The following is a 27,341-nucleotide window of genomic DNA, read 5'->3' on the forward strand; positions in this document are numbered from 1 at the left end:
TCAAACACTGGACCCCACCCAGTTTGGGTTTGTGAAGGGCCGATCTTGTCTCCTGAACCTGATTGACTTCTTTGAATCAGTCTCCAGAGCCATGGACAAGGGTAAGGTGGTCCACACAGCCTATCTAGACCTTGCCAAGGCCTTTGACACCATCCCCCACTCTGGAATCATAGATAAACTTACTAAGTTGGGCATTAATCCCTATGTCACCCAATGGGTTGCTAAATGACTTACTGATAGAACCCACACTGTAAAAGTAGCCGACTCCAAATCCAGCTCCAGACAAGTGGCAAGTGGAGTACCTCAGGGTTCAGTCCTGGGGCCGCTCTTGTTTGTCATCTACTTCTCTGAAGTACAGGTCAAAACTAAGGGACTCTGGCTAACAAAGTTTGCAGATGACTGCAAACTGGGAGCCATTATTGAATCCCCAAATGATGTGGATACTCTACAAAAGGGCCTTACAGAAACAGATGCTTGGTGCCAGAGCCATGGGCTCAAGCTCAATGCCAAAAAATGTATTGTTATCCCCTTTGGGAAAAACATGTATCCATGAATTACCATATAGGTGGCAGTACACTAAACACAGAAAGTGTGATAAGAGACTTAGGGACACAGGTGGACAGTGGTCTCACCTTCGATAACCACATCGCCACAACAGTCAGGAAATCCTTCTATGTGGCACACCTCATCACGAAGGGCTTCTCATCCAGAAAAAAGGAGGTCATTGTCCCACTGTACTCATCCCTCATTAGACCCATTATAGAATACAACGCCCCATTTGGTATGTACCTCTCAAGACATCTGCAACAACTGGAAAGGCCTCAGAAATACCTCACTAAAAGAATCACAGACATAAAGCAGATGCTCTGCGCTGACCGCCTTAAAAACTCCAGCTATACTCTGTCGCATATCGTCTACTCAGAGGCGATCTCTGCTTAACATACAAGGCCATGTCAAACCCAGAGCTGTTGGACATGCTACACTTAAAGAAATCCCAATCCCTCAGAGCTACACACTCCAGGGATCTAAACCTTGTCATCACAATAAACAAAACATGCTGGAGGGATAGGTTCCTGACCCAGAGACTCCCCAGACTCTGGAATAGATTGCCCATACATGTCAAGCAGAGTGCCTCTTTGGAACTCTTCAAGAGGAACCTTGACGATTGGATGGGAGAAAGGAAATTCACCCCAGGGATCACGTCAGTCATCCTGCTAGACAGGGGTCCAGGAAAGTAAATAATGTGGGAAGAAATAGACAGGGAATTGTTATGGCTAGGCTTGTATAGGCCCTAGGGCTGATAGCCTAGTACCGACCTATGAACCTATGAACCTATACCCTACTGCCATAATTTATTATATGTGTTCATTGCAGCTTCAGGAGACAATTTGTTGGGAGATATATGAGTTGCCAGAGTTCGCTTCTTAAAAATAGAATAATGAGTTACATCCATGACTAATTACCTTCAGTTATATATGACTAAGAAAAAAACAGTAAAGAAATAAATATTAAATTACCCCTACCTTCACATCTCTCACGTGCACTGGTGAAATTCAGTGCTCCTGAGAGGCTCGTGAATCCAGGTTTGCATAAGCAATAGTAACTTCCGATGGTGTTGTGACATAATGCATTGGCAGGGCATGTTCTCTTGTCATTGCATTCATCAGTATCTGACAGAAGAGTGAGATATAAATTTAGGAGGTATTATTTAGAATGCAATGTTTGTTCATTCTTTAAAGACACTTTCTTTGCATGATATTTTAAGACGTTGTTAGATCTGGGTATGAAAATGTAGCAAAGAAAAACAGATAAATTCCTGCAAGCTTCTCCTTGTATTTTGTATCTTGACTCATATCCTGTCCACCTTATCCATAAATATCATGCATGAATATATATACAAAAAATGCATGTGGTAGTCTATGTATACATTCAGAATTGTAGCATGATTTCATCCATCCATCCATCCATCCATCCATCCATCTATTCCAAACTCCTTTTTCTTATTTTTGCTCATGGATTTAGGGTGCCACCTCAGCAATAACAATCATCCTGAGTCAATGTCAATTCAAATGGGGATCAAGCCCTGCCACAGTTGCGCGTGCACTGCACATACACAGATTCACACACAGACACACATTCAAACACACGCGCGCGCACACACACACACACACACACACACACACACACACACACACACACACACACACACACACACACACACCCACACCTATGGAAAATTTAGACTGTTCCGACAATCTACTACATCTCTTTGGAATGTCGTAGGAAACTGAAGCACCCACAGGAATCCAACAAATGCAGAGGAGACATTCAGAATCCTCAGAGAAGGCACTGCAGCTGAGAATCAAATAGGAACTTTTCTTGATTACCCACTGTATAACTGTGCTACCCATGATTCATGACCCCAAATCCCCCCAATGTTCTACAGCACATTCTGGTAATATAACCTTTGTTATAACAGTCTGAATGTGCACAACAAGTTTCTACCTTCAATTGAGTTGCTTTATCTGTCTCTTATACTTAGACACCTTATTAAATAAGTTAAATGTCCCGAGAGCTCTTTAGATGATGCATTTCATGATTGTTATTTAAGTATATTTCATTTATATCCGCCAGGATAAGCTATACATATTTTAGAACTATTTGTGATTTACGGTATATAATATGAAGGACAAATATAACAGTATAAACTATCTACCCGTTGTGGATTACACTGAAGTATCACCATAGTTAGTTCACAAAGCATCTGTGTCTGTACCTGCTGTGCACAGTGCACAAACAACTACATTTTACAGTTTTTCTTTGTTTCATTTCATGCTATAGTTGTGGGCATTGTGTCCATCTATGACAATATTTTCTTACTTTTAATTTTACTTCAAATTCACCACCAATTAGGTGGCCTTAAATCTGCCTATATACAAGGAAGACCACATATAGCATGTTTGCATAAGGCATACTGTGGATGCCTATAATATGCTTCCTTCATTGTTCATTTTGGTTGCAGCTAGTATGCATGATTTCATCCTGGTAAAATACCAATTTGTCATTAACAACATGCTTGTGTTTAACTAAGGGTCACTGAAACCACAGCAAAAAACAAGCAGATTAGCATTTAAGAAACTTGCTAGTATTACTCCATAGAATTCAGCCTATACTACCCTTGTGTGCAAATAAGGGTACATTCAGCCTATGTCTGATGTATACTGATATGTAACAATAACAGATAATTCTGATGACTCAGACTGCAGATGGACTACAGTACATGGAATAGGCTGGTTAGCAATGTTAATGCAGGTGAGAGGTTGAACCTTAATTTGGCTAAATTGGTTTACGTTTATAACTGCGATTTGCAGAAGGGCGAACTGCACATACCCGAAAGGCAGTCTGCAAGATATACAACACCGAATGGAAAAAGGTGCGAATGTGCAATGAGCGAATGCACAGTGAGATTCGCTCATTGCACATTCGACAATCAGGGTCAGATTGCACTATAGTGGGGATCGGGAAATGGTTCCTTTCCCCACTATAGTGCGATCTCAGAGTTAGAATAATAAAGTTGTGGGGGTGTTGGGAGTCCAGACCCCCACATAGGGGATGCCGGGGGGTTTCCCCCCTGCTTTACACTTTGATTTTTTTTTTTTATTTCGACTTTTATGTTCGAAAAACAGCGAATCTGCTGTTCGATTTGCTGTTTTTCGAACATGGAGGTGTGTCGACATTGTTAGTTTCATGGACTAAAGTCACTCATATGAGCACTCGCCCTTCTCCCAATTGCGGTTATGAAGGTAAACTGGTTAAATCACATTTTGTGTGATTTATTGGTCAATTATGTAAACCTTAGCAGTCAGAGCAATCGGTACTCTATTTAATATTTTCCAATGATAGCTTGGGCTGTACTATTTGCGGTAAAGTACTTGCAAACATGAGGCTACAGGACAGAAATCTTCAACCATATAAAGTAGAAAGTATATTGTTACACTTATGTTTACTTCAGTTTCATCCATTAGGCCTGTATGTCATGCAAAATAAATGTAAATGGACCATTTCAAACTGAAAAATTGCACTACTGCCATAATTTATTATAAGTGTTCACTGCAGTTTCAGGAGACAATTTGTTGGGAGACGTATGAGCTGCCAGAGTTTGCTTCTTAATAGCAAAATAATATGAGTTATATCCATGACTAATCACCTTCGGTTATATAGCACTCAGAAACAAACAGTAAAGAAACAAACAATAAATTACACCTACCTTCACATCTCTCACGTGCACTGGTGAAATTCACTGCTCCTGAGAGAGCTTTAAATCCAGGTTTGCATAAGCAATAGTAACTTCCGATGGTGTTGTGACATAATGCATTGGCTGGACATGTTCTCTTGTCATTGCATTCATCAGTATCTGAAATGAGAATGAGAATGAGATATAAATTTAGGAGGTATTATTTAGAATGCAATGTTTGCTCATTCTTTAAAGACACTTTCTTTGCATGGTATTTTAAGACGTTTATAGATCTGGGTATGAAAATGTAGCAAAGAAAAACAGATAAATCCATGCAAGCTTCTCCTTGTATTTTGTATGCTGACTCATATTCTGTCCACCTTATCCATAAACGTCATGCATGAATATACATACAAAAGAATGCATGTGGTAGACTATGTACACATTCAGAATTGTAGCATGATTCCATCCATCCATCCATCCATCCATCCATCCATCCATCCATCCATCCAGCCATCCATCCATCCATTCATCCTTCCTTCCATCCATCCATCCATCCATCCATCCATCCATCCATCCATCCATCCACTTATTTCCAACTCCCTTTTCTTATTTTTGCACATGGAGTTAGGGTGTCGCACACACACAAACACACACGCACACAACTATGGACAATTTAGAGTGCCCTATCAATCTACTACGTTTTTGGAATGTGGTAGGAAACTGAAGCTCCCAGAGGAAACCCACACAAATCCAGGAGGGACGTTCAGACTCCTCAGAAAAGGCACCACAGCTGAGAATCGAACAAGAAAATGTCTTGATTACCCAGTGAATCACTGTGATTCATGACCCCAAATGCCCTCAATGATCTACAGCACATTCTGGAAACATGACCTCTCTTATAACAGTCTGGAAGTGAAGAACAAATTCCTACCTTCAGTCGAGTTGCATTATCTGTCTCTTATGCAAAGATACCTTGTTAAATAAGTTAAATGCCCTGAGGGCTTTTTAGATGATGAATTTCAGGATTGTTATTTACGTATATTTCATTTATATCCATCATGATAAACTATACATGTTTTAGAACTATTTGTGATTTACAGTATATAATATGAAGTAGAAATATACCAGTATAAATTATCCACCAGTTGTGGATTACTCTGAAGTATCACCATTTTTAGTTCTCAAAGCATCTGTTTCTGTACCTATTGTCCACAGTGCGCAAAGTACTATATTATACTGTTTGTTTTGTTTCAGTTCATGCTATGGTTGTGGGCATTCTGTCCATCTATGACAATATTTTCTTACTGTTATTTTTACTTAAAATTCACCATCATACAGGTGACCTTAAATCTGGCTATATACTTGGAAGACCACATATAGCATGTTTGCGTTAGGCATACTGTAGATGCCTATAATATGCTTCCTTCATTGTTCATTTTGGTTGCAGCAAGCATGCATGATTTCATCCTGGTAACATACCAATTTGTCATTAACAACATACTTGAGTTTGACTTAGGGTCATTGAAACCACCTAAAAAACAAGCAGATTTGCATTTAGGAAATGTGCTATTATTGCCCCATAGAGTTCAGCGTCCACTACCCTTGTGTGCAAATGATGGTACATTCAGCCTATGTGTGATGTAAAGTGACATGTAACTATAACAGGCAGTTCTGATGACTCAGACTGCAGATGGATTATAAGTACAGGGATAAGGCAAGTTAACAATGTTAATGCAGGTGAGAGTTGAATTTTAATTTGGCTAAAACACATTTTGTGTGATTTAATGCTCAATGATGTAGACCTTAGCAGTTATAGCAATCGGTACTCTATTTAATATTTTCCAGTGATATCTTGGGCTATACTATTTGTGGTAAAATACTTGCAACTATGAGACTACTGGAGAGAAATCTTCAAGCATATAAAGTAGAAAGTATATTGTTACTCTCATGTTTACTTCAGTTTCATCCACACATCCATTAGACCTGTAAGCCAAGCAAAATAAATGTAGAAAGACCAGTTCAAACTAAAAAGTTACCCTACTGCCATAATTTATTATATGTGTTCATTGCAGCTTCAGGAGACAATTTGTTGGTAGATATATGAGTTGCTAGAGTTCGCTTCTTAAAAATAGAATAATATGAGTTACATCCATGACTAATTACCTTCAGTTATATAGGACTAAGAAACAAACAGTAAAGAGACAAACAGTAAATTACACCTACCTTCACATCTCTCACGTGCACTGGTGAAATTCAGTGCTCCTGAGAGGCTCGTGAATCCAGGTTTGCATAAGCAATAGTAACTTCCAATGGTGTTGTGACATAATGCATTGATAGGGCATGTTCTCTTGTCATTGCATTCATCAGGATCTGACATGAGAGTGAGATATTAATTTAGGAGGTATTATTTAGAATGCAATATTTGCTCATTCTTTAAAGGCACTTTCTTTGCATGGTATTTTAAGACATTTGTAGATCTGGGTATGAAAATGTAGCAAAGAAAAACAGATAAATGCCTACAAGCTTCTCCTTATATTTTGTATCACGACTCATATTCTGTCCACCTTATCAATAAATGTCATGCATGAATATATATACAAAACAATGCATGTGGTAGACTATGTATACATTCAGATTTGTAGCATGATTCCATCCATCCATCCATCCATCCATCCATCCATCCATCCATCCATTTATTCCCAACTCATTTTTCTTATTTTTGAAGATGGAGTTCACCTCAACAATAACAATCATCTTGAGTCAATGTTTATTCAAATGAACACAAATGCAGTCAAAGTCAAAGAATGGCATTCACACAACAACTGAACCAGCAAACAAATGAATAAAGCTTACGCCAACTGCTATGCTGTCTTGAGATGCCGAAACCCGAACCTTGCCGTTGTTAAATAACAGTTCAAAAAGACCGTTTAAAATAATCCAACATTTAGTGAAGACAGAAGTAAAAAACGGCTGACAACATCCTGAAAGTTAAGCGCTTTCTACATTTTACTCTTTGTTTTGTTTCAGTTCATGCTATGGTTGTGGGCTTTGTGTCCATCTATGAAAATATTTTCTTACTGTTAATTTTACTTCAAATTCACCATCAAATAGGTGGCCTGAAATCTGCCTATATACAAGGAAGACCACATATAGCATGTTTTCATTAGGCATACTGTAGATGCCTACAATATGCTTCCTTCATTGTTCATTTTGATTGCAGCTAGCATGCATGATTTCATCCTGGTCCTCATCATCTTTCGGCATTTCCCGTTAGGGGTCACCATAGTGGATCATCTCTTTCCATTTCTTCCTATCCTCTGCATCTTGCTCTGTCACACCAACCATCTGCATGTCCTCTCTCACCACATCCATAAACCTTATCTTAGGCCTTCCTCTTTTCCTCTTACCTGGCAGCTCCATCCTTAGCATCTTTTTCCCAATATACCCATCATCCCTCCTCAGCACATGTCCAAACCAACGCAATCTCGTCTCTCTTGCTTTGTCTCCAAATTGTCCAACATGAGCTGACCCTCTAATATACTGATTCCTAATCCTATCCATCCTAGTCACACCGAGTGCAAATCTTAACATCTTTAACTCTGCCACATCCAGCTCTGACTCCTGCCTTTTTGTCAATGCCACTGTCTCCAACCCATATAACATAGCTGGTCTCACTACCCTCTTGTAGACCTTCCCTTTCACTCTTACTGGTATCCGTCTGTCACAAATCACTCCTGACACTCTTCTCCACCAATTCCACCCTGCCTGTACTCTCTTCCTCACCTCTCTTCCACATTCACCATTACTCTGAACTGTTGATCCCAAGTACTTAAACTCGTCCACCTTTACCAACTCTTCTCCCTGCATACTCACCATTCCTCTACCCTCCCTCTCATTTACACACATATATTCTGTCTTAGCCCTGCTGACCTTCATTCCTCTGCTCTCTAGAGCATATCTCCACCTCTCCAGAGTCTCCTCAACCTGATTCCTACTCTCACTACAGATCACAATGTCATCTGCAAACATCATAGTCCACGGGCCTCCTGTCTGATCTCATCTGTCAACCTGTCCATCACCACTGCAAATAAGAAAGGACTCAGAGCTGACCCTTGATGTAATCCCACCTCCACCTTAAACGGATCTGTCACTCCCACTGCAGTCCTCACCACTGTCACACTACCCTCGTACATATCCTGTACCACTCTTACATACTTCTCTGCCATTCCCGACTTCCTCATACAATACCACAACTCTTCTCTAGGCACCCTGTCATATGCTTTCTCCAAGTCTACAAAGACACAATGCAACTCCTTCTGACCTTCTCTGTATTTCTCCAATAACACTCTCAGAGCAGACATTGCATCTTTAGTGCTCTTTCCTTGCATGAAACCATACTGCTAATCACTAATCATCACCTCCCTTCTTAACCTAGCTTCTACTACTCTTTCCGATAACTTCAAGCTGTGACTGATCAATTTTATCCCCCTGTAGTTACTGCAGCTCTGCACATCACCCTTATTCTTAAAGATAGGTACCAAAACACTTTTTCTCCACTCCTCAGGCATCCTCTGACTTTCCAAAATTTCATTAAACAATCTAGTTAAAAATTTCACTGCCATTTCTCCCTGGTAAGATACCAATTTGTCATTAACAACATACTTGCATTTGACTTAGGGTCATTGAAACCACCTCAAAAAAAAGCAGAGTAGCATTTAGGAAATGTGATATTATTGTCCCATAGAGTTCAGCTTCTACTACCCTTGTGTGCAAATGAGGGTACATTCAGCCTATGTCTGATGTAAACTGACATGTAACAATAACAGACAGGTCTGTTGACTCAGACTGCTGATGGACTATAGTACAGGAATGAGGGTGGTTAGCAATGTTAATGCAGGTGAGAGGTCGAACTGTAATTTGGCTAAAACACATTTTGTGTGATTTATTGGTCAAGTGATGTAAACCTTAGCAGTTAGAGCAATCGGTATTAGGTTCATAGGTTGGTAATAGCCTATCGTCCCTAGCGCCTATACAAGCCTAGCCATAACAATTCCCTGGATATTTCTTCCCACAATATTTACTACCTTAAATCCCTGTCTAGCAGGGCGACTGACATGATCCCTGGGGTGAATTTCCTATCTCCCATACATTCGTCAAGGTTCCTTCTGAAAAGGGCCAAGGAGGCCCTCTGCTTTACATGTATGGGTGATCTATTCCAGAGTATGAGGAGTCTCTGGGTCCAGAACCTATCCCTCCAGCATGTTTTGTTCATTGTGATGACAAGGTTTAGATTCCTGAGCATGTGGCTCTGAGTGATTGTGATTTCTTTAAGTGGAGCATGTCCAACAGCTCAGGGTTTGACATGGCCTTGTATGTTATACAGAGATTGCCTCTGAATAGACGATATACCACAGAGTATAGCTGGAGTTTTTTTTTTAGACAGTCAGCATAAGGCATCTGCTTTAGGCCTGTGATTATTTTAGTGAGGTATTTCTGTGGCCTTTCTAGCTGTTGCAGATGTCTTGTGAGTTACATGCCAAACGGGGCATTGTACTCTATAATGGGTCTAATGAGGGATGAGTACAGTGGGACAATGACCTCCTTTTTTCTGGATAAAAAACACTTAGTGATGATGTGTGCCCCCTAGAAGGATTTCCTGCCTGTAGTGGTGATGTGGTTATCGAAGGTGAGACCACTGCCAACCTTTGTCCCTAAGTCTCTCATCACAATTTCAGTGTTTAGTGTACTGCCACCTGTGAGGTAATTCATGGGTACATGTTTTTTCCCAAAGGGGATAACTATACATTTCTTGGCATTAAGCTTCAGCCCATGGCTCTGGCACCAAGCATCTGTTTCTGTAAGGCCCTTTGGCTCCCATTTTGCAGTCATCTGTGAACTTTGTTAGCCAGAGTCCCTTAGTGTTGGCATGTACTTCAGATAAGTAGATGCCAAACAAGAGCGGTCCCAGGACTGAACCCTGAGGTACTCCACTTGTCACTTGTCTGGAGCTGGATTTGGAGTCGGATACTTTTACAGCCTGGGTTCTGTTGGTAAGCCAGTTGGCAACCCATCGAGTGAAGTAGGGATTTATGCCCAGATTAGTAAGTTTATTTGTGATTCCAGAGTGGGGGATGGTGTCAAAGGCCTTTGCGAGGTCCAGATAGGCTGTGTGGACCACCTTACCCTCATCTACAGCTCTGGAGACTGATTCAAAGAAGTCAATCATGTTCAAGAGACATGATCGGCCCTTCACGAACCCAAACTGGGTGGGGTCCAGTGTTTGAAGGTTGCCAATGTCTTTGTTTATAAGTTCCATGATAATGCGTTCCATCCCCTTGCAGATCAAGCTCGTCAGACTGATGGGACAGTAGTTCCCATGATTCAAGGTGGATCTCCCCTTGTGGAGTGGGATAACTGTAGCTGTGCACCACTCAGTGGGCACGAAGCCTGAGGTGAGGCTATGATTAAACATGACACTTAGGTGAGGTTCCAGTTCATTTTGTAGTTCATGTAGCACACAGCCTGGGATGTCATCTGGTCCCATGGATGCTGTATTCTTAACTTTGGAGAGTGCAGTTTCTACCTGTGTGGCCGTGATTACCAGAATTTGGCAATCTTTTGGTATTGAGATGGGCCCTTTAGGGGGTAAGAGGGGGGTGAAGTTGACACCAAATTAATCTGCCAGGATATTGGCAATATCCTTGGGATCAGTATATTTAATGCCATTCTGTTGTAGCTCAGAGCAGATCTGAGCATTGCCATTTAGATTCTTGACATAAGTATAGAATGCTTTGTGGTTGTCTTTGGAATCTTTGGCAATTTTATTTTCGTAGCTAGCTTTGGATAATTTTTTTAGAGATCTCAGCTTCTTACTGAGGCTGGTAAGGGAGTTTTTTGCATCCTGGGATTTTCCTCTTTTCTGCAACAGTTTCTTCCTTCTGTTGTATAGTTTACTTATGGCAGGGGACCACTAGATTGGCTTCCTTTTTTTGGAGGAGAGCATCTTTGTTCTATTTGGGATAGCAAGATTCATGCACGAGTGGATGTGCTCATACAGCGCCTTAGTGTAGGATTCAGCAGTCGAACTTTCAGCTCCCATCTGCCTGGGTGTCATGAAGTTTGTCACTTCTGACATGAGTAGCATGAAGTTGGCTTTGGAGAAGTTTTTTACGGAGGTTTCCTTACTGGGGGTTGGGGGTAGGATGTGGATGTCAAGGGTGATTAGCTTATGGTCAGACCTGACCAATGAGGGGGTGACCACTGGTATGGAGCATCTATCTCCCATGTTGGTAATGACCAGGTCTAGGATATTCGTGCCCCTGGTGGGACAATGGATTATTTGATCCAGGGCTTTGGAATTTATGAATTCCAAGAACCGTTGGGAAAAGGTGTTGGTACATGAGTAGTTTTCCCAGTTAATGACAGGGTAGTTGAAATCACCCAGTATTAGGGTGTCTGGTTGTATCTTAATATTTTCCAGTATGTTTAGAAAGGTGTAGTGAGAATCTTGGGGCATGGTGGGGGATCGGTAGCAAGCTACAATTTGGATTGCAGTCTTACCTAATGTTAGTTGCACCTGGAGAATTTCAGATGCATTGCATTGAGCAACTAGCCTGGAGGTGTGAATATCCTTGGTGAATATGGACACTCCTCCACCTTTAGTGTTTCGTTCTTGGTTTGGTGGCCGAAAAGTGTGGTAAGAGTTGTAGCCTGGTATTGCAGGGGTGCTCTCTGGAGCCTTGAACAAGGTCTCAGTTACTGTACAGATATCAATGTTCTCCATTTTTAGGAGTGCCTCAAAAGAGTGCATTTTGAGGTTTAGACTTCTAGCATTGAGTAGCATTACCTTCAGATTTTGTGTGCTTGTATCTGTTATGGTGGTGGGTTTGTCCTTTGAACCTTGCCTAAAAATGACACTATAGTGGTGACAAGAGCTTTAGCCAGTAACCTGAATCCCAGGGACGACAGGTGCAGACCATCTCTGGCAAAGAATCATGGCTTGTCAATCATGTTGTCTCAGGCAGACAGATACTGGATCCCCTTTGAATGATACCAGAAGCTTAGCCAATTGTTGAAGTCAATCATTTTGTCCTTATACTGTGGTATCATTTTGGGAGAAGGCAGGATGCTACTCAGGGTTAGGGTCATACCTGCCTGGGCCACATAATCCGAGAGCTCTTCCATGTTTCTTTTCATGTAGTCCAGGGAGGTACGTCTCAAGTCATTCACTCCAACATGGACAATGACAATGACAGAGTCGTATTTGTACTTGTTGTGGAGTGACTTGAGTACATGCGTTATGTAGCGGATCCTGGCACCCGACAGGTAGCTGACTGTAATTTCTCCTTGTTCAGCTTGGTGAGTGGGACATCAGTGTGCCTGCCTATAGAGTCACCTATGACTAAATTGTTGGGTACATTTTCTTGTCTTAGGGGAGTGTTGTTGGGTGGCACACTGGTGTTGTGAGCTATGTGTCACTTTGGTTGTGACTGCTGTTTGTTTGCATTTTAGCTTCAGAGGTCCTTGTTGCTTGGGCAGGTTAATGTTAAGGGCATCTGCATATGTGGGTTTAGTGTTGCTGTGTGTGGGTGTTGATGGTGTGGGTTCTGAAGGGCTATGTGCTGCTTGAGGTGTAGTGCAGGGGTTAACCTTCTCCTCTTGACTGTCTAGCACATTCTTGGCTGGAGAGAGCTTTGCTTCTAGTTTGGCTATGTAAGTGCATCTTTCACAGGTTGTAGAATTGGGTGGTAGGAGGAGAGAGTTGTCTGTATACATGAAGCAGTTGCTGCATTGCCCCCAGTATGCCCAGATTCACCAGATAGACAGGAGAAATCACTGGAAGCTGACGCTTGGATATACCTGTTTAGGTGCTGTTTTTGTAAAGTACAAGAGTTGTGTTACCTTACCTTTGCAGAGTACTTTGCAATTATAGGCTGTTTAGTGCCTACAATTAATTTATCCTTATTAACAAGGAGAGTTGAGTGCTTGTATCAGTTTATGGCTTCCTAGTGCTTTCCAGCAGGCTCTAGAGGAAGTGCTAGTCACAGGGGTTCAGATTTTAGTGCTACTACTGAGAAACTAGCTAGTGCTAAGGGAATTTTTTTTTTTAAGAAAGGGAGAAAGGGGGAACAGAAGGAAAGAAACTAAGTGGGTTGGCCTTCTCAGATGTTCTCCCTGTATTAGGTAGAATGACACTTGATTGGGAGGAGTGTCCAAGATCAAATTTAGAGTAGGTGCAGGCAACTGCAAGACCAGCAGGTATAAAGACAAGATGCCAATAGGGAGGGAGCGTGGGAAGCTATTTTAGGCAGAAAACACTACAGAAATGTTTATCACAGCAGAAAAGCAGCATTGAGCCAATAGCTATGAAATACAGTACTAGTATGCAGTATACAATAGAATTGCTATAAATATTTAGAATAAGCAATAACTACTAAAAATAAGCAAAAAACAGGCTACTTATTGCTATATATCACAGATCTGGTGCTCCCCCTCAGATAGCTCTGTGTGTAATGGCTGAAACACTCAAGTTAACTTCTTAAGTAACAGAAAGATGAAACCTGAAACATATTTAAAAAGCTCAAAAGAACCAGTGAGGTGCTTTCACCAAGCCATAGACCTGGAAACCCAACTACACAATGACCATAAATACTAAACTCTCACTGAAGTGGGGGATGGTCTTTGCTAACTAAGATGGCCTGGACAATGAGCTCAGAAAACAGCCTCTAACAAACAACTAGGCCCACAAACACAATCCAGAATATGGAGAATATTCTATTTAATATTTTCCAATCATAGCTTGAGCTGTACTATTTGCTGTAAAGTACTAGCAAACATGAGGCTACAGGACAAAAATCTTTAACCATATAAAGCAGAGAGTATATTGTTACACTTATGCTTACTTCAGTTTCATCCACACTTCCATTAGGCCTGTAAATCTGTCAAAATAAATGGAAATGGACCAGAAGTTGCACTACTGCATTAATTTATTATGTGTGTGCATTGCAGCTTCAGGGGACAATTTGTTGGAAGATGTATGAGTTGCCAGAGTTTGCTTCTTAATACCAGAATTATATGAGTTACATCCATGACTAATTACCTTCAGATATATAGCACTCAGAAACAAACAGTAAAGAAACAATCATTAAATTACACCTACCTTCACATCTCTCACGTGCACTGGTGAAATTCACTGCTCCTGAGAGACTCTTAAATCCAGGTTTGCAAAAGCAATAGTAACTTCCGATGGTGTTGTGACATAATGCATTGGTAGGGCATGTTCTCTTGTCATTGCATTCATCAGTATCTGAAATGAGAGTGAGATATAAATTTAGGAGGCATTATTTAGAAAGCAATGTTTGCTCATTCTTTAAGGATGCTTTCTTTGCATCATATTTTAAGACTTTTATAGATCTGTGTATGAGAATGTAGCAAAGAAAAATATATAAATTCCTTCAAGTTTCTCCTTGTATTTTATATCATGAGTCCACCTTATCCATAAATGTCATGCATGAAAGACCAGCAGAGTGACGCAGCGGAAGTGTGCTGGGTCCATAACCCAGAGGTCGATGGATTGAAACCATCCTCTGCTATGAAAAGGGTAGAAAGTTTCAAGTTGGGAGTGTGGCCTAATGGTTAAGGTGTTTGCCTTATAAACACAAGGTGCAGGGTATGAATCTCACAAGTGATAATTGGCTAGGCTTAAAATAGCTTGCAAGGGCAGTTAACCTAGTACTAATCTATGAACCTATATATACAAAAAATAGGGTTCCTATTAGATGACCAAAGAAGCATTTTGTCGAATGCATATTGGTCGAACTTTAAGGACGAAAAGGCAAAATGATGATGATTCTTTCGCTGGGAAAGATATCGCTTGGCCGCTTCCATTACTCTGCCATTTTTGGCACTGTAGTATGATCTCAGAGTTGATATATTTAAGTACTGGGTGTGTGAGGGGCACATCCTCCCAACTCGGGGGGTTTGGAGGCGAAGCCCTCCACTTTATGCAATGTTTTGTACTAAGGTTTCAACATTGTAAGCTTTCGCTTACATAGGGTGGATTAATCTTCATTTGCTTTTTTAAGCATTCAATGATGTAATATAGACCCAAAGAATGGATGTGATAGACTATGTACACATTCAGAATTGTAGCATGATTATATCCATCCATCCATCTATTTTCAACTCCTTTTCCTTATTTTTGCACATGGGGTTAGGGTGTCACCTCAACAATGACAATCATCTTGAATCAATGTTTATTCAAATGGGGACCTGGACCTGCCATAGTAGAGCATGCACTGCACATACACAGAAAAACACACAGACACACAGAGACACACACACACAGACATGCACACACACACACACACACACACACACACACACACACACACACACACACACACACACACACACACGCACACACGCACACACGCACACACACACACACACACACACACACACACACTCGCACACACACACACACACACACACACACACCGCTATGGAATTTTTAGGGTGTCCAGTCAATCTACTACATATCTTCGGAATGTGGTGGGAAACTGAAGCACCCACAGGAAGCCCACATAAGTGCATGGCGGACATTCAAAGTCCACAGAGAAGGTACGCCAGCTGAGAATCGAAAAGGAACATTTTTTGATTTCCCACTGTATCACTGTGCTACCCCATGATTCATGACCCCAAATGAACAGAATATTCTACAGCACATTCTGGTAACATAACCTCTGTTATAACAGTCTGAAAGTGCAGAACAAGTTTCTACCTTCAATCGAGTTGCATTATATGTTTCTTATGCTAAGACACCTTGTTAAGTTAAATGTCCTGAGAGTTCTTTAGATGATGCATTCCAGGATTGTTATTTAAGTATATTTCATTTATATCCATCATGTTAAGCTATACATGTTTTAGAACGATTTATTTACAGTATATAATATGAAGGACAAATATACCAGTATAAATTATCCACCCGTTGTGGATTACAATGAAGTATCACCATGTTTAGTTCACAAAGCATCTGTCTCTGCACCTGCTATGCACAGTGCACAAACAACTACATTTTACTGTTTTTTTTTTGTGTTTCACTTCATGCTATGGTTGTGGGCATTGTGTCCATCTATAACAATATTTCCTTACTTTTAATTTTACTTCAAGTTCACCATCAATTAGTTGGCCTTAAATCTGCCTATATACAAGGAAAACCACATATAGCATGTTTGCATAAAGAATACTGTAGATTCCTATAATATGCTTCCTAAATTGTTCATTTTGATTATAGCTAGCATGCATGATTTCATCCTGGTAACATACCAATTTGTCATTAACAACATACTTGAGTTTGACTTAGGGTTAATGAAACCACCTTAAAAACAAGCAGATTAGCATTTAATAAACATGCTATTATTGCCCCATAGTTCAGCTTCTACAACCATTGTGTGCAAATGAGGGTACATTCAGCCTATGTCTGAAGTAAACTGACATGTAACCATAAAAGACAGTTCTGATGACCCAGATTGCAGATGGACTATATTATAGAGATGAGGCTAGTTAGCAATGTTAATGCAGGTGAGAGGTTGAACCTTAGTTTGGCTAAAAGACATTTTGCGTGATTTATTGGTCAAAGATGTAAACCTTAGCAGTTAGAGCAAGCTGTATTCTACTTAATATTTTCCAATGATCGCTTGGGCTGAACTATTTGCGGTAAAGTACTTGCAAACATGAGGCTACAGGAGAGAAATCTTTAACCATATAAAGTAGAAAGTATATTGTTGCACTTATGTTTACTTCAGTTTCATTCACACATCCATTAGACATGTAAGTCAGGCAAAATAAATGTAAATGGACCAGTTCAAACTGAAAAGGTGCACTACTGCTATAATTTATTACATGTGTTCATTGCAGCTTATTGAGACAATTTGTTGGGAGACGTACGAGTTGCCAGAGTTCGCTTCTTCATAACAGAATGATATGAGTTACATCCATGACTAATTACCTTAAGTAATTTAGCACTCAGAAACAAACAATAAAGAAACAAACAGTAAATTACCCCTACCTTCACATCTCTCACGTGCACTGGTGAAATTCAATGCTTCTGAGAGAGCTTTAAATCCAGGTTTGCATAAGCAATAGTAACTTCCGATGGTGTTGTGACATAATGCATTGGTAGGGCATGTTTTCTTGTCATTGCATTCATCAGTATCTGAAATGACAGTGAGATATAAATTTAGGAGGTATTATTTAGAATGCAATGTTTGTTCATTCTTTAAAGACACTTTATTTGCATGATATTTTAAGACATTTATAGATATGGGTATGAAAATGTAGCAAAGAAAAACAGATAAATGCCTGCAAGCTTCTCCTTGTATTTTGTATTCTGACTCATATTCTGTCCACCTTATCCATAAATGTCACCCATGAATATATATATACAAAAGAATGCATGTGGTAGACTATGTACACATTCAGAATTGTAGCATGATTCCATCCATCCATCCATCCATCCATCCATCCATCCATCCATCCATCCATCCATCCATCCATCTACCCGTCCATCCATTCCCAACTCTGTTTTTCTTTTTTCACATTGGGTTAGGAGGTCACCTCAACAACGACAATCATCTTGAGTTAATGTTTATTCATATGACGACCAGGCCCTGCCACAGTTACGCATGCACTGCACATAAACACACACACACACACACACACACACGCGCACACACACACACACACACACACACACACACACACACACACACGCACACACGCACACACACACACACACACACACACACACACACACACACACACACACACACACACACACACAAACACACACACCTATGGATAATTTAGAGTGGCCTATCAATCTACTACATATCTTCGGAATGTGGTAGGAAACTGAAGCTCCCAGAAGAAACCCACACAAATGCAGGAGGGAGATTCAGACTCCTTAGAAAAGGCACCCCAGCTGAGAAATGAAGAAGAAAATGTCTTCATTACCCACTGAATCACTGTGCTAGCCCATGATTCATGACCACAAATACCCCTAATGTTCTACAGCACATTCTGGGAACATAACCTCTGTTATAGCAGTCTGAAAGGGCAGAACAAGTTTCTACCTTCAACTGAATTGCATTATCTGTCTCTTATGGCAAGACACCTTGTTAAATAAGTTAAATGTCCTGAGAGCTCTTTAGATGATGCATTTCAAGATTGCTATTTAAGTATATTTCATTTATATCCATCATTTTAAGCTATACATGTGTTAGAACTATTTGTGATTTACAGTAGATAATATGAAGGACAGATATACCAGTATAAATTATCCACCTGTTGTGGATTACAATGAAATATCACCATGTTTATTTCACAAAGCATCTGTCTCTGGACCTGCTGTGCACAGTGCCACAAAGCACTACATTTTATTTATTTATTTATTTATTTTAATTCAGTTGATGCTATGGCTGTGTGCATTGTGTCCATCTATGACAATATTTCCTTACTTTTCATTTTACGTCAAGTTCACCATCAATTAGTTGGCCTTATATCTGCCTATATACAAGGAAGACCGCGCATACGATGTTTGAATAAAGCATACTGTAGATGCTTATAATATGCTTCCTTGATTGTTCATTTTGATTGTAGCTAGCATGCATGATTTCATCCTGGTAACATACCAATTTGTCATTAACAACGTACTTGGGATTGACTTAGGGTTATTGAAACCACCTTTAAAACAAGCAGATTAGCATTTAGTAAGCATGATTTTATTGCCCCGTAGAGTTCAGCGTCTACTACCCTTGTGTGCAAATGAGGGTACATTTAGCCTATGTCTGAACTAAACTGACATGTAACAATAGACAGTTCTGATGACTCAGACTGCAGAAGGACTATAGTATAGGGATGAGGCTGGTTAGCAATGTTAATGAAGGTGAGAGGTTGAACCATAATTTGGCTAAAAGACATTTTGTGTGATTTATTGGTCAATGATGTAAACCTTAGCAGTTAGAGCAATCGATATTCTATATAATTATTTCCAGTGATAGCTTGGGCTGAACTATTTGTTGTGAAGTACTTGCAAACATGAGGCTAGAGGAGAGAAATTTTCAACCAGGTAAAGCAGAAAGTATATTGTTGCATTTATGTTTACTTAGTTTCATACACACATCCATTAGACATGTAAGTCAAGCAAATTAAATTTAAATGGACAAGTTCAAACTGAAAAGTTGCACTACTGCTATAATTTATTACATGTGCTCGTTGCAGCTTCAGGAGACAATTTGTTGGGAGATGTATGAGTTGCCAGAGTCTGCTTCTTCATACCAGAATGATATGAGTTACATCCATGACTGATTACCTACAGTTATATAACACTCAGAAACAAACAGTAAAGAAACAAACAGTAAATTACACCTACCTTCACATCTCTCACGTGCACTGGTGAAATTCAGTGCTCCTGAGAGAACCTTAAATCCAGGTCTGCATAAGCAATAGTAACTTCCGATGGTGTTGTGACATAATGCATTGGTAGGGCATGTTCTCTTGTCATTGCATTCATCAGTATCTGAAATGAGAATGAGATATAAATTTAGGAGGTATTATTTAGAATGCAATGTTTGCTCATTCTTTAAAGATGCTTTCCTTGCATGATATTTTAAGACATTTATAGATCTGGGTCTGAAAATGTAGCAGAGAAAAAAAGAGAAATCCAAGCAAGCTTCTCCTTGTATTTTGCATCCTGACTCATATTCTGTCCACCTTATCTATATATATATATATATATATATATATACAACAGAATGCATGTGGTAGACTATGTACACATTCAGAATTGTAGCATGATTCCATCCATCCATCCATCCATCCATCCATCCATCCATCCATCCATCCATCCATCCATCCATCCATCTATTCCCAAATTATTTTTCTTATTTTTGCACATGGGGTTAGGGTATCAACTCAACAACTACAATCATCTTGAGTCAATGTTTACTCAAATGGGGATCAAGCCCTGCCACAGTTGCACGTGTACTGCACATACCCAGATACATACACAGACACACACAGACACACACAGACACACACACACCTATGCACAATTTTGGGGTATCCAATCAATCTACTACATGTCTTTGGAATGTGGCAGGAAACTGAATCACCTACAGGAATCCCACACAAATGCAGGAGGGACATTCAGACTCCTCAGAGAAGGCTCCCCAGCTGAGAATCGAACAGGAAAAATGTTTGATTACCCACTGTATCACTTTGCTACCCCATGATTCATGACCCCAAATGAACCAAATGTTATACAGAACATTCTAGTAACATAACCGCTGTTATAACAGTCTAAAAGTGCAGAACAAGTTTCTACCATCAGTAGAGTTGCATTATCTGTCTCTTATGCTAAGACACCTTGTTAATTAAGTTAAATGTCCTGAGAGCTCTATAGATGATGCATTTCAGGATTGATATTTAAGTATATTTCATTTATATCCATCAAGTTAAGCTATACATGTTTCGGAACTATTTGTTATTTACAGTATATAATATGAAGTACAAATATACCAGTATAAATTATCCACCCGTTGTGGATTACAATGAAGTATCACCATGTTTAGTTCACAAAGCATCTGTCTCTGCACTTATTGTGCAAAGTGCACAAAGCACTACATTTTACAGTTTTTTTTTGTTTCAGTTCATGCTATGGTTGTGGGCATTGTGCCAATTTAAGACAATATTTCCTTACTTTTAATTTTACTTCAAGTTCACCATCAATTAGATGGCCTTAAATCTGCCAATATACAAGGAAGATCACATATAGCATGTTTGCATAAAGCATACTGTAGATGCCTATAATATGCTTCCTAAATTGTTCATTTTGATTATAGCTGGCATGCACGATTTCATCCTGGTAACATACCAATTTGTCATTAACAACATACTTGAGTTTAACTTAGGGTTATTGAAACTACCTTAAAAACAAGCAGATTAGCATTTAGTAAACATGCTATTATTGCCCCATAGAGTTCAGCTTCTACTACCCTTGTGTGCAAATGAGGGTACATTCAGCCTATGTCTGAAGTAAACTGACATGTAACAATAACAGACAGTTCTGATGACTCAGACTGCAGATGGACTACTATAGTATAGAGATGAGGCTGGTTAGCAATGTTAATGCAGGTGAGAGGTTGAACCTTAGTTTGGCTAAAAGACATTTTGTGTGATTTATTGGTCAATGATGCAAACCTTAGCAGTTAGAGCAATCGGTATTCTACTTAATATTTTCCAATGATAGCTTGGGCTGTACTGTTTGCGGTAAAGTACTTGCAAACATGAGGATACAGGAGAGAAATCTTCAACCATATAAAGTAGAAAGTATATTGTTACCCTTATGTTTACTTCAGTTTCATCCACACATCCATTAGGCCTGTATGTCATGCAAAATAAATGTGAATGGACCATTTCAAATTGAAAATTGCACTACTGCCATCATTAAGTGTTCATTGCAGTTTCAGGAGACAATTTGTTGGGAGACGTATGAGCTGCCAGAGTTTGCTTCTTAATAGCAAAATAATGTGAGTTATATCCATGACTAATCACCTTCGGTTATATAGCACTCAGAAACAAACAGTAAAGAAACAAACAATAAATTACACCTACCTTCACATCTCTCACGTGCACTTGTGAAATTCATTGCTCCTGAGAGAGCTTTAAATCCAGGTTTGCATAAGCAATAGTAACTTCCGATGGTGTTGTGACATAATGCATTGGTAGGGCATGTTTTCTTGTCATTGCATTCATCAGTATCTGAAATGACAGTGAGATATAAATTTAGGAGGTATTGTTCAGATTGCAATGTTTGTTCATTCTTTAAAGACACTTTCTTTGCATGATATTTTAAGACATTTATAGATCTGGGTATGAAAATGTAGCAAAGAAAAACAGATAAATGCCTGCAAGCTTCTCCTTGTATTTTGTATCCTGACTCATATTCTGTCCACCTTATCCATAAATGTCACCCTTGAATATATATACAAAAGAATGCATGTGGTAGACATTGTACACATTCAGAATTGTAGCATGATTCCATCCATCCATCCATCCATCCATCCATCCATCCATCCATCTATTCCCAACTTCTTTTTATTTTTGCACATGGGGTTAGGTTATCACCTCAACAACAACAATCATCTTGAGTCAATTTTTACTCAAATGGGGATCAAGCCCTGCCACAGTTGCGCGTGTACTGCACATACACAGATACACACACAGACACACACGCACACACACACACAGACACACACACACACACACACACACACACACACGCACACACACACACTTATGCACAATTTGGGGAATCCAATCAATCTACTACATGTCTTTGGAATGTGGCAGGAAACTGAATCACCTACAGGAATCCCACACAAATGCAGGAGGGACATTCGGACTCCTCAGAAAAGGCTCCCCAGCTGAGAATCGAACAGGAAAAATTTTTGATTACCCACTGTATCACTTTGCTACCCCATGATTCATGACCCCAAATGAACTGAATGTTATACAGAACATTCTAGTAACATAAACTCTGTTATAACAGTCTGAAACTGCAGAACAATTTTCTACCTTCAATACAGTTGCATTATCTGTCTCTTATGCTAAGACACCTTGTTAATTAAGGTAAATGTCCTGAGAGCTCTTTAGATGATGCATTTCAGGATTGATATTTAAGTATATTTCATTTATATCCATCAAGTTAAGCTATACATGTTTCGGAACTATTTGTTATTTACAGTATATAATATGAAGTACAAATATACCAGTATAAATTATCCACCCGTTGTGGATTACAATGAAGTAGCACCATGTTTAGTTCACAAAGCATCTGTCTCTGTACTTATTGTTCACAGTGCACAAAGCATTACATTTTACAGTTTTTTTTGTTTCAGTTCATGCTATGGTTGAGGGCATTGTGCCAATCTAAGACAATATTTCCTTACTTTTACTTTAAGTTCACCATCAATTAGTTGGCCTTAAATCTGCCAATATACAAGGAAGATCACATATAGCATGTTTGCATAAAGCATATTGTAGATGCGTACAATATGCTTCTTTAATTGTTCATTTTGGTTGTGGCTAGCATGCATGATTTCATCTTGGTAACATACCAATTCGTCATTAACAATATACTTGAGTTTGACTTTGGGTTATTGAAACCATCTAAAAAAAACAGATTAGCATTTAGTAACCATGCTATTATTGCCCCATAGAGTTCAGCTTCTACTACCCGTGTATGCAAATGAGGGTACATTCAGCCTATGTCTGAAGTAAACTGACATGTAACAATAACAGACAGTTCTGATGACTCAGACTGCAGATGGACTATAGTATAGGGATGAGGCTGGTTAGCAATGTTAATGCAGGTGTGAGGTTGAATCTTAATTTGGCTAAAAGACATTTTGTCTCATTTATTGGTCAATGATGTAAACCTTAGCCTTTAGATCAACCGGTATTCTGTTTAATATTTCAAATAAACCAAACAGTTGTGGAAATGCACTGAAAATCACTAATAAATCCAAGCAAAAGTGCACCAATAAATCCAAGCAAAAGTGCACCAATAAATCCAAGTAAAAGTGCACCAATAAAACCAAGCAAAAGTGCGCCAATAAATCCAAGTAAAAGTGCTTCAACCATATAAAGGAGAAAGCATACTGTTGCACTTATGTTTACTTCAGTTTCATCCACACATCCATTAGACTTGTAAGTCATGCAAAATAAATTTAAATGGACCAGTTTAAACTTAGAAGTTGCTCTACTGCTATAATTTATTACATGTTATCATTGCAGCTTCGGGACACAATTTGTTGGGAGACATATGAGTTGCAGAGTTCACTTCTTAATAACAGAATGATATGAGTTACATCCATGACTAATTATCTTCAGATATATAGCGCTCAGAAACAAACAGTAAAGAAACCAACAGTAAATTACACCTACCTTCACATCTCTCACGTGCACTGGTGAAATTCAGTGCTCCTGAGATAGCCTTAAATCCAGGTTTGCATAAGCAATAGTAACTTCCGAAGCTGTTGTGACATATTGCATTGGTAGGGCATGTTCTCTTGTCATTGCATTCATCAGAATCTGAAATGAGAATGAGATATAAATTTAGGAGGTATTATTTAGAATGCAATGTTTGTTCATTCTTTAAAGATACTTTCCTTGCATGATATTTTAAGACATTTATAGATCTGAGTCTGAAAATGTAGCAGATTAAAACAGACAATTCCAAGTAAGCTTATCCTTCTTTTTTGCATCCTGACTCATATTCTGTCCACATTATCCATAAATGTCATGCATAAATATATATAAATATATATATATATATATATATATATATATATATATATATATATATACATATATATATATATATATATATATATATATATATATATACAACAGAATGCATGTGGTAGACTATGCACACAGTCAGAATTATAGCATGATTCCATCCATCCATCCATCTATTCCCGACTTATTTTTCTTATTTTTGCACATGGGGTTAGGGTGTCACCTTAACAACGACAATCAACTTGAGTCAATGTTTACTCAAATGGGGACAAGGCCCTGGCATAGTTGCGCATGCACTGCACATACACAGATACACACACAGACACACAAACACACACACGCACACACACGCACACACATACACACACACATACACACACACACACACACACACACACACACGCACACACACGCACACACATGCACACACACGCTCACACACACGCTCACAAACACGTACACACACACCTATGCACAATTTGGGGTATCCAATCAAATTTACATCTCTTTGGAATGTGGTAGGAAACTGAATCACCTACAGGAATCCCACACAAATGCAGGAGGGACATTCAGGCTCCTCAGAGAAGTCTCCCCAGCTGAGACTCGAACAGGAAAAATTTTTGATTACCCACTGTATCACTTTGCTACCCCATCATTCATGACCCCAAATGAACCGAATGTTATACAGCACATTCTAGTAACATAACCTCTGTTATAACAGTCTCAAAGTGCAGAACAAATGTCTACCTTCAATGTAGTTTCATTATCTGTCTCTTATGCTAAGACACCTTGTTAATTAAGTTAAATGTCCTGAGAGTTCTTTAGATGATGCATTTCAGGATTGTTATTTATTTATTTTTATTTATTTATGTTACATTTGTTGACTGGGATAGTCCGACTGGATGCATGTCCATTTTCAGCAGAGGCCCGGGGAGAAAAGCTCCAAGGGTAAGCAGATACAGCATTACATAATACCAGCATTACATATTACAAACAGACTATTTACAGAGATTACATAAGTAAGCAAGTTAAACAAGTTCCACAGGTTACAGTTAATCCTGAACGCAAGTCAGGATTAAATTAAATTACACAGTAAACTGGTTAACAGATTTTTACACATTCTAGAGAGGGTTAGCCAGGCTTGATACATTGACATAGCCAGTTAAGTGACAAATGTTGTTTGAGTCTAGTTTTAAATTGACCTAAGGTGGAAAGTAAGGTAATATCAGCTGGGAGAGAGTTCCAGGATCTACTTACAGAGTTTGAAAAGAGAGAATCACCGGCTGTGTTATTAATTTTGCTAGTCTGAATCAGTAGTTTTTTGGAGGATCGAAGTGGTCTAGGATTGTTATAGGGGGTGATAATATTTTTAAGTGCAGGAGTATTGTCCGGATTATAGAGGATTTTATAGGCCATAATCAGTTGGTTATACTGGATTAGGCTGGGTAGTTCAAGCCACCCAAGATGATTTAAATTGATGCAATGATGTGTCCTAAAAGGCAGCCTAGTGGCAAACCTGGCAATGTGGTTGTAGCAAATTGAGAGTTTGTTAAGGACAGTCATGTTTAAATTTGAGAGTAGAGGGGATGCATACAGAAGTGTTGAAAGAAGGTGAGAGCGAGCTATGGCAATTTTAGCTGGAGGGGTTAGGAAGGCTTTTATTCTGTAAATTGACCCTAGTTTTTTTATTGATGGTTTTGATAGTTTGGTTAACATGTAGGTCAAATTTTAGATTATTGTCTATGATGACACCTAATAGTTTTGTAGAGGGGTCAGGGGAGATTATTGTGCCATCATTTGATTTTATGGTAAAGGTGAAAGCGGTAGACCTACGTTTTGGTGAAAATAACAGCATTTTAGTTTTTTGGGGATTTAGGATCAGATAATGTTCAGAAAGCCAGTTTTCTATTGTATTAAAGGTGGTCTGGGTAGCTGACCATAACTCTACTGGAGATGTGGCTGAGCAAATCAGAGTAGAGTCATCAGCATATTGGATACAGTTGACTTTTGGGATGACAGTATAAAGGTCGTTAATGAAGATGGAGAACAGCAAGGGCCCTAGTATAGAGCCTTGTGGTACTCCAAGGGGGTTAGGTAGAAGGTTAGAGAGTTTGTTCTGCCAGAAGACAACCTGCTGTCGACCATTCAGGTAGGATTGAAACCATTGAAGGGCTCCAGTATCTAGACAGAATGTTTGCAGGGTGTGGATTAAAAGTTGGTGATCAACCATATCGAATGCCTTGGAAAGATCCAAGAAGAGAGCTGAGTATATATAATTATTGTTGCAATTATGGTTTATGGTGTTGGTAAAGGCTAGGAGGGCTGAAGTAGTGCTGTGATGAGGACGGAAGCCATGCTGAGTGTCTGCAATAAGGTGATTCCAGATTAGGTGGTGCATGAGTTGTCTATGAATACATTTTTCCATAATTTTTGCAAGTGGAGAGAGTAAGCTATTGGCCTATAATTGGAGAATTCAGTAGAGCTGCCTCCTTTGTGAAGTGGGATTACATAGGATATTTTCCAGATGGTGAGAATTTTAGCTTCTACTATGGTTCGATTGATTAGTATTGAGACGGGGTAAGCAATAACATCAGCTGATTTTTGTAGGTACTCGGCAGGGAGTTGATCAGCAGAAAGTGTAGTGGGTTTTAATTTTTTGATCAAGGTATGGACAAGTGAAGTGGTGACTGGTTGGAAGCTGAATGCGAGTAGGTTTATAGGGGTGCTACTTTCAGGA

At 39.3% G+C, this 27,341-nt stretch overlaps 2 protein-coding genes across 2 annotated transcripts in view; both read right to left on the minus strand.

Annotated features, from left to right (window-relative positions):
• Nucleotides 1–24,388, minus strand: part of LOC122810706 (fibrillin-1-like) — a 532,858-nt gene extending 508,470 nt beyond the window's left edge. The window contains exons 1-8 of the mRNA XM_044082270.1: nt 24,248–24,388; nt 21,914–22,060; nt 19,671–19,817; nt 17,307–17,453; nt 14,397–14,543; nt 6,461–6,607; nt 4,268–4,414; nt 1,524–1,670 (exon numbers count right to left, since the gene is read on the minus strand). Coding sequence (XP_043938205.1) covers nt 1,524–1,670; nt 4,268–4,414; nt 6,461–6,607; nt 14,397–14,543; nt 17,307–17,453; nt 19,671–19,817; nt 21,914–21,947 — 916 coding nt within the window. The 5' untranslated portion in view covers nt 21,948–22,060; nt 24,248–24,388. The remainder of the gene's footprint in view (nt 1–1,523; nt 1,671–4,267; nt 4,415–6,460; nt 6,608–14,396; nt 14,544–17,306; nt 17,454–19,670; nt 19,818–21,913; nt 22,061–24,247) is intronic.
• Nucleotides 23,777–27,341, minus strand: part of LOC122810707 (adhesion G protein-coupled receptor E1-like) — a 160,980-nt gene continuing 157,415 nt past the window's right edge. The window contains exons 7-8 of the mRNA XM_044082271.1: nt 24,248–24,394; nt 23,777–23,934 (exon numbers count right to left, since the gene is read on the minus strand). Coding sequence (XP_043938206.1) covers nt 23,777–23,934; nt 24,248–24,394 — 305 coding nt within the window. The remainder of the gene's footprint in view (nt 23,935–24,247; nt 24,395–27,341) is intronic.

Source organism: Protopterus annectens, chromosome 9.part0 (genome assembly GCF_019279795.1).
Source record: "Protopterus annectens isolate FY-2018-M chromosome 9.part0, PAN1.0, whole genome shotgun sequence".
NCBI classification, from domain to species: Eukaryota; Metazoa; Chordata; order Ceratodontiformes; family Protopteridae; genus Protopterus; species Protopterus annectens.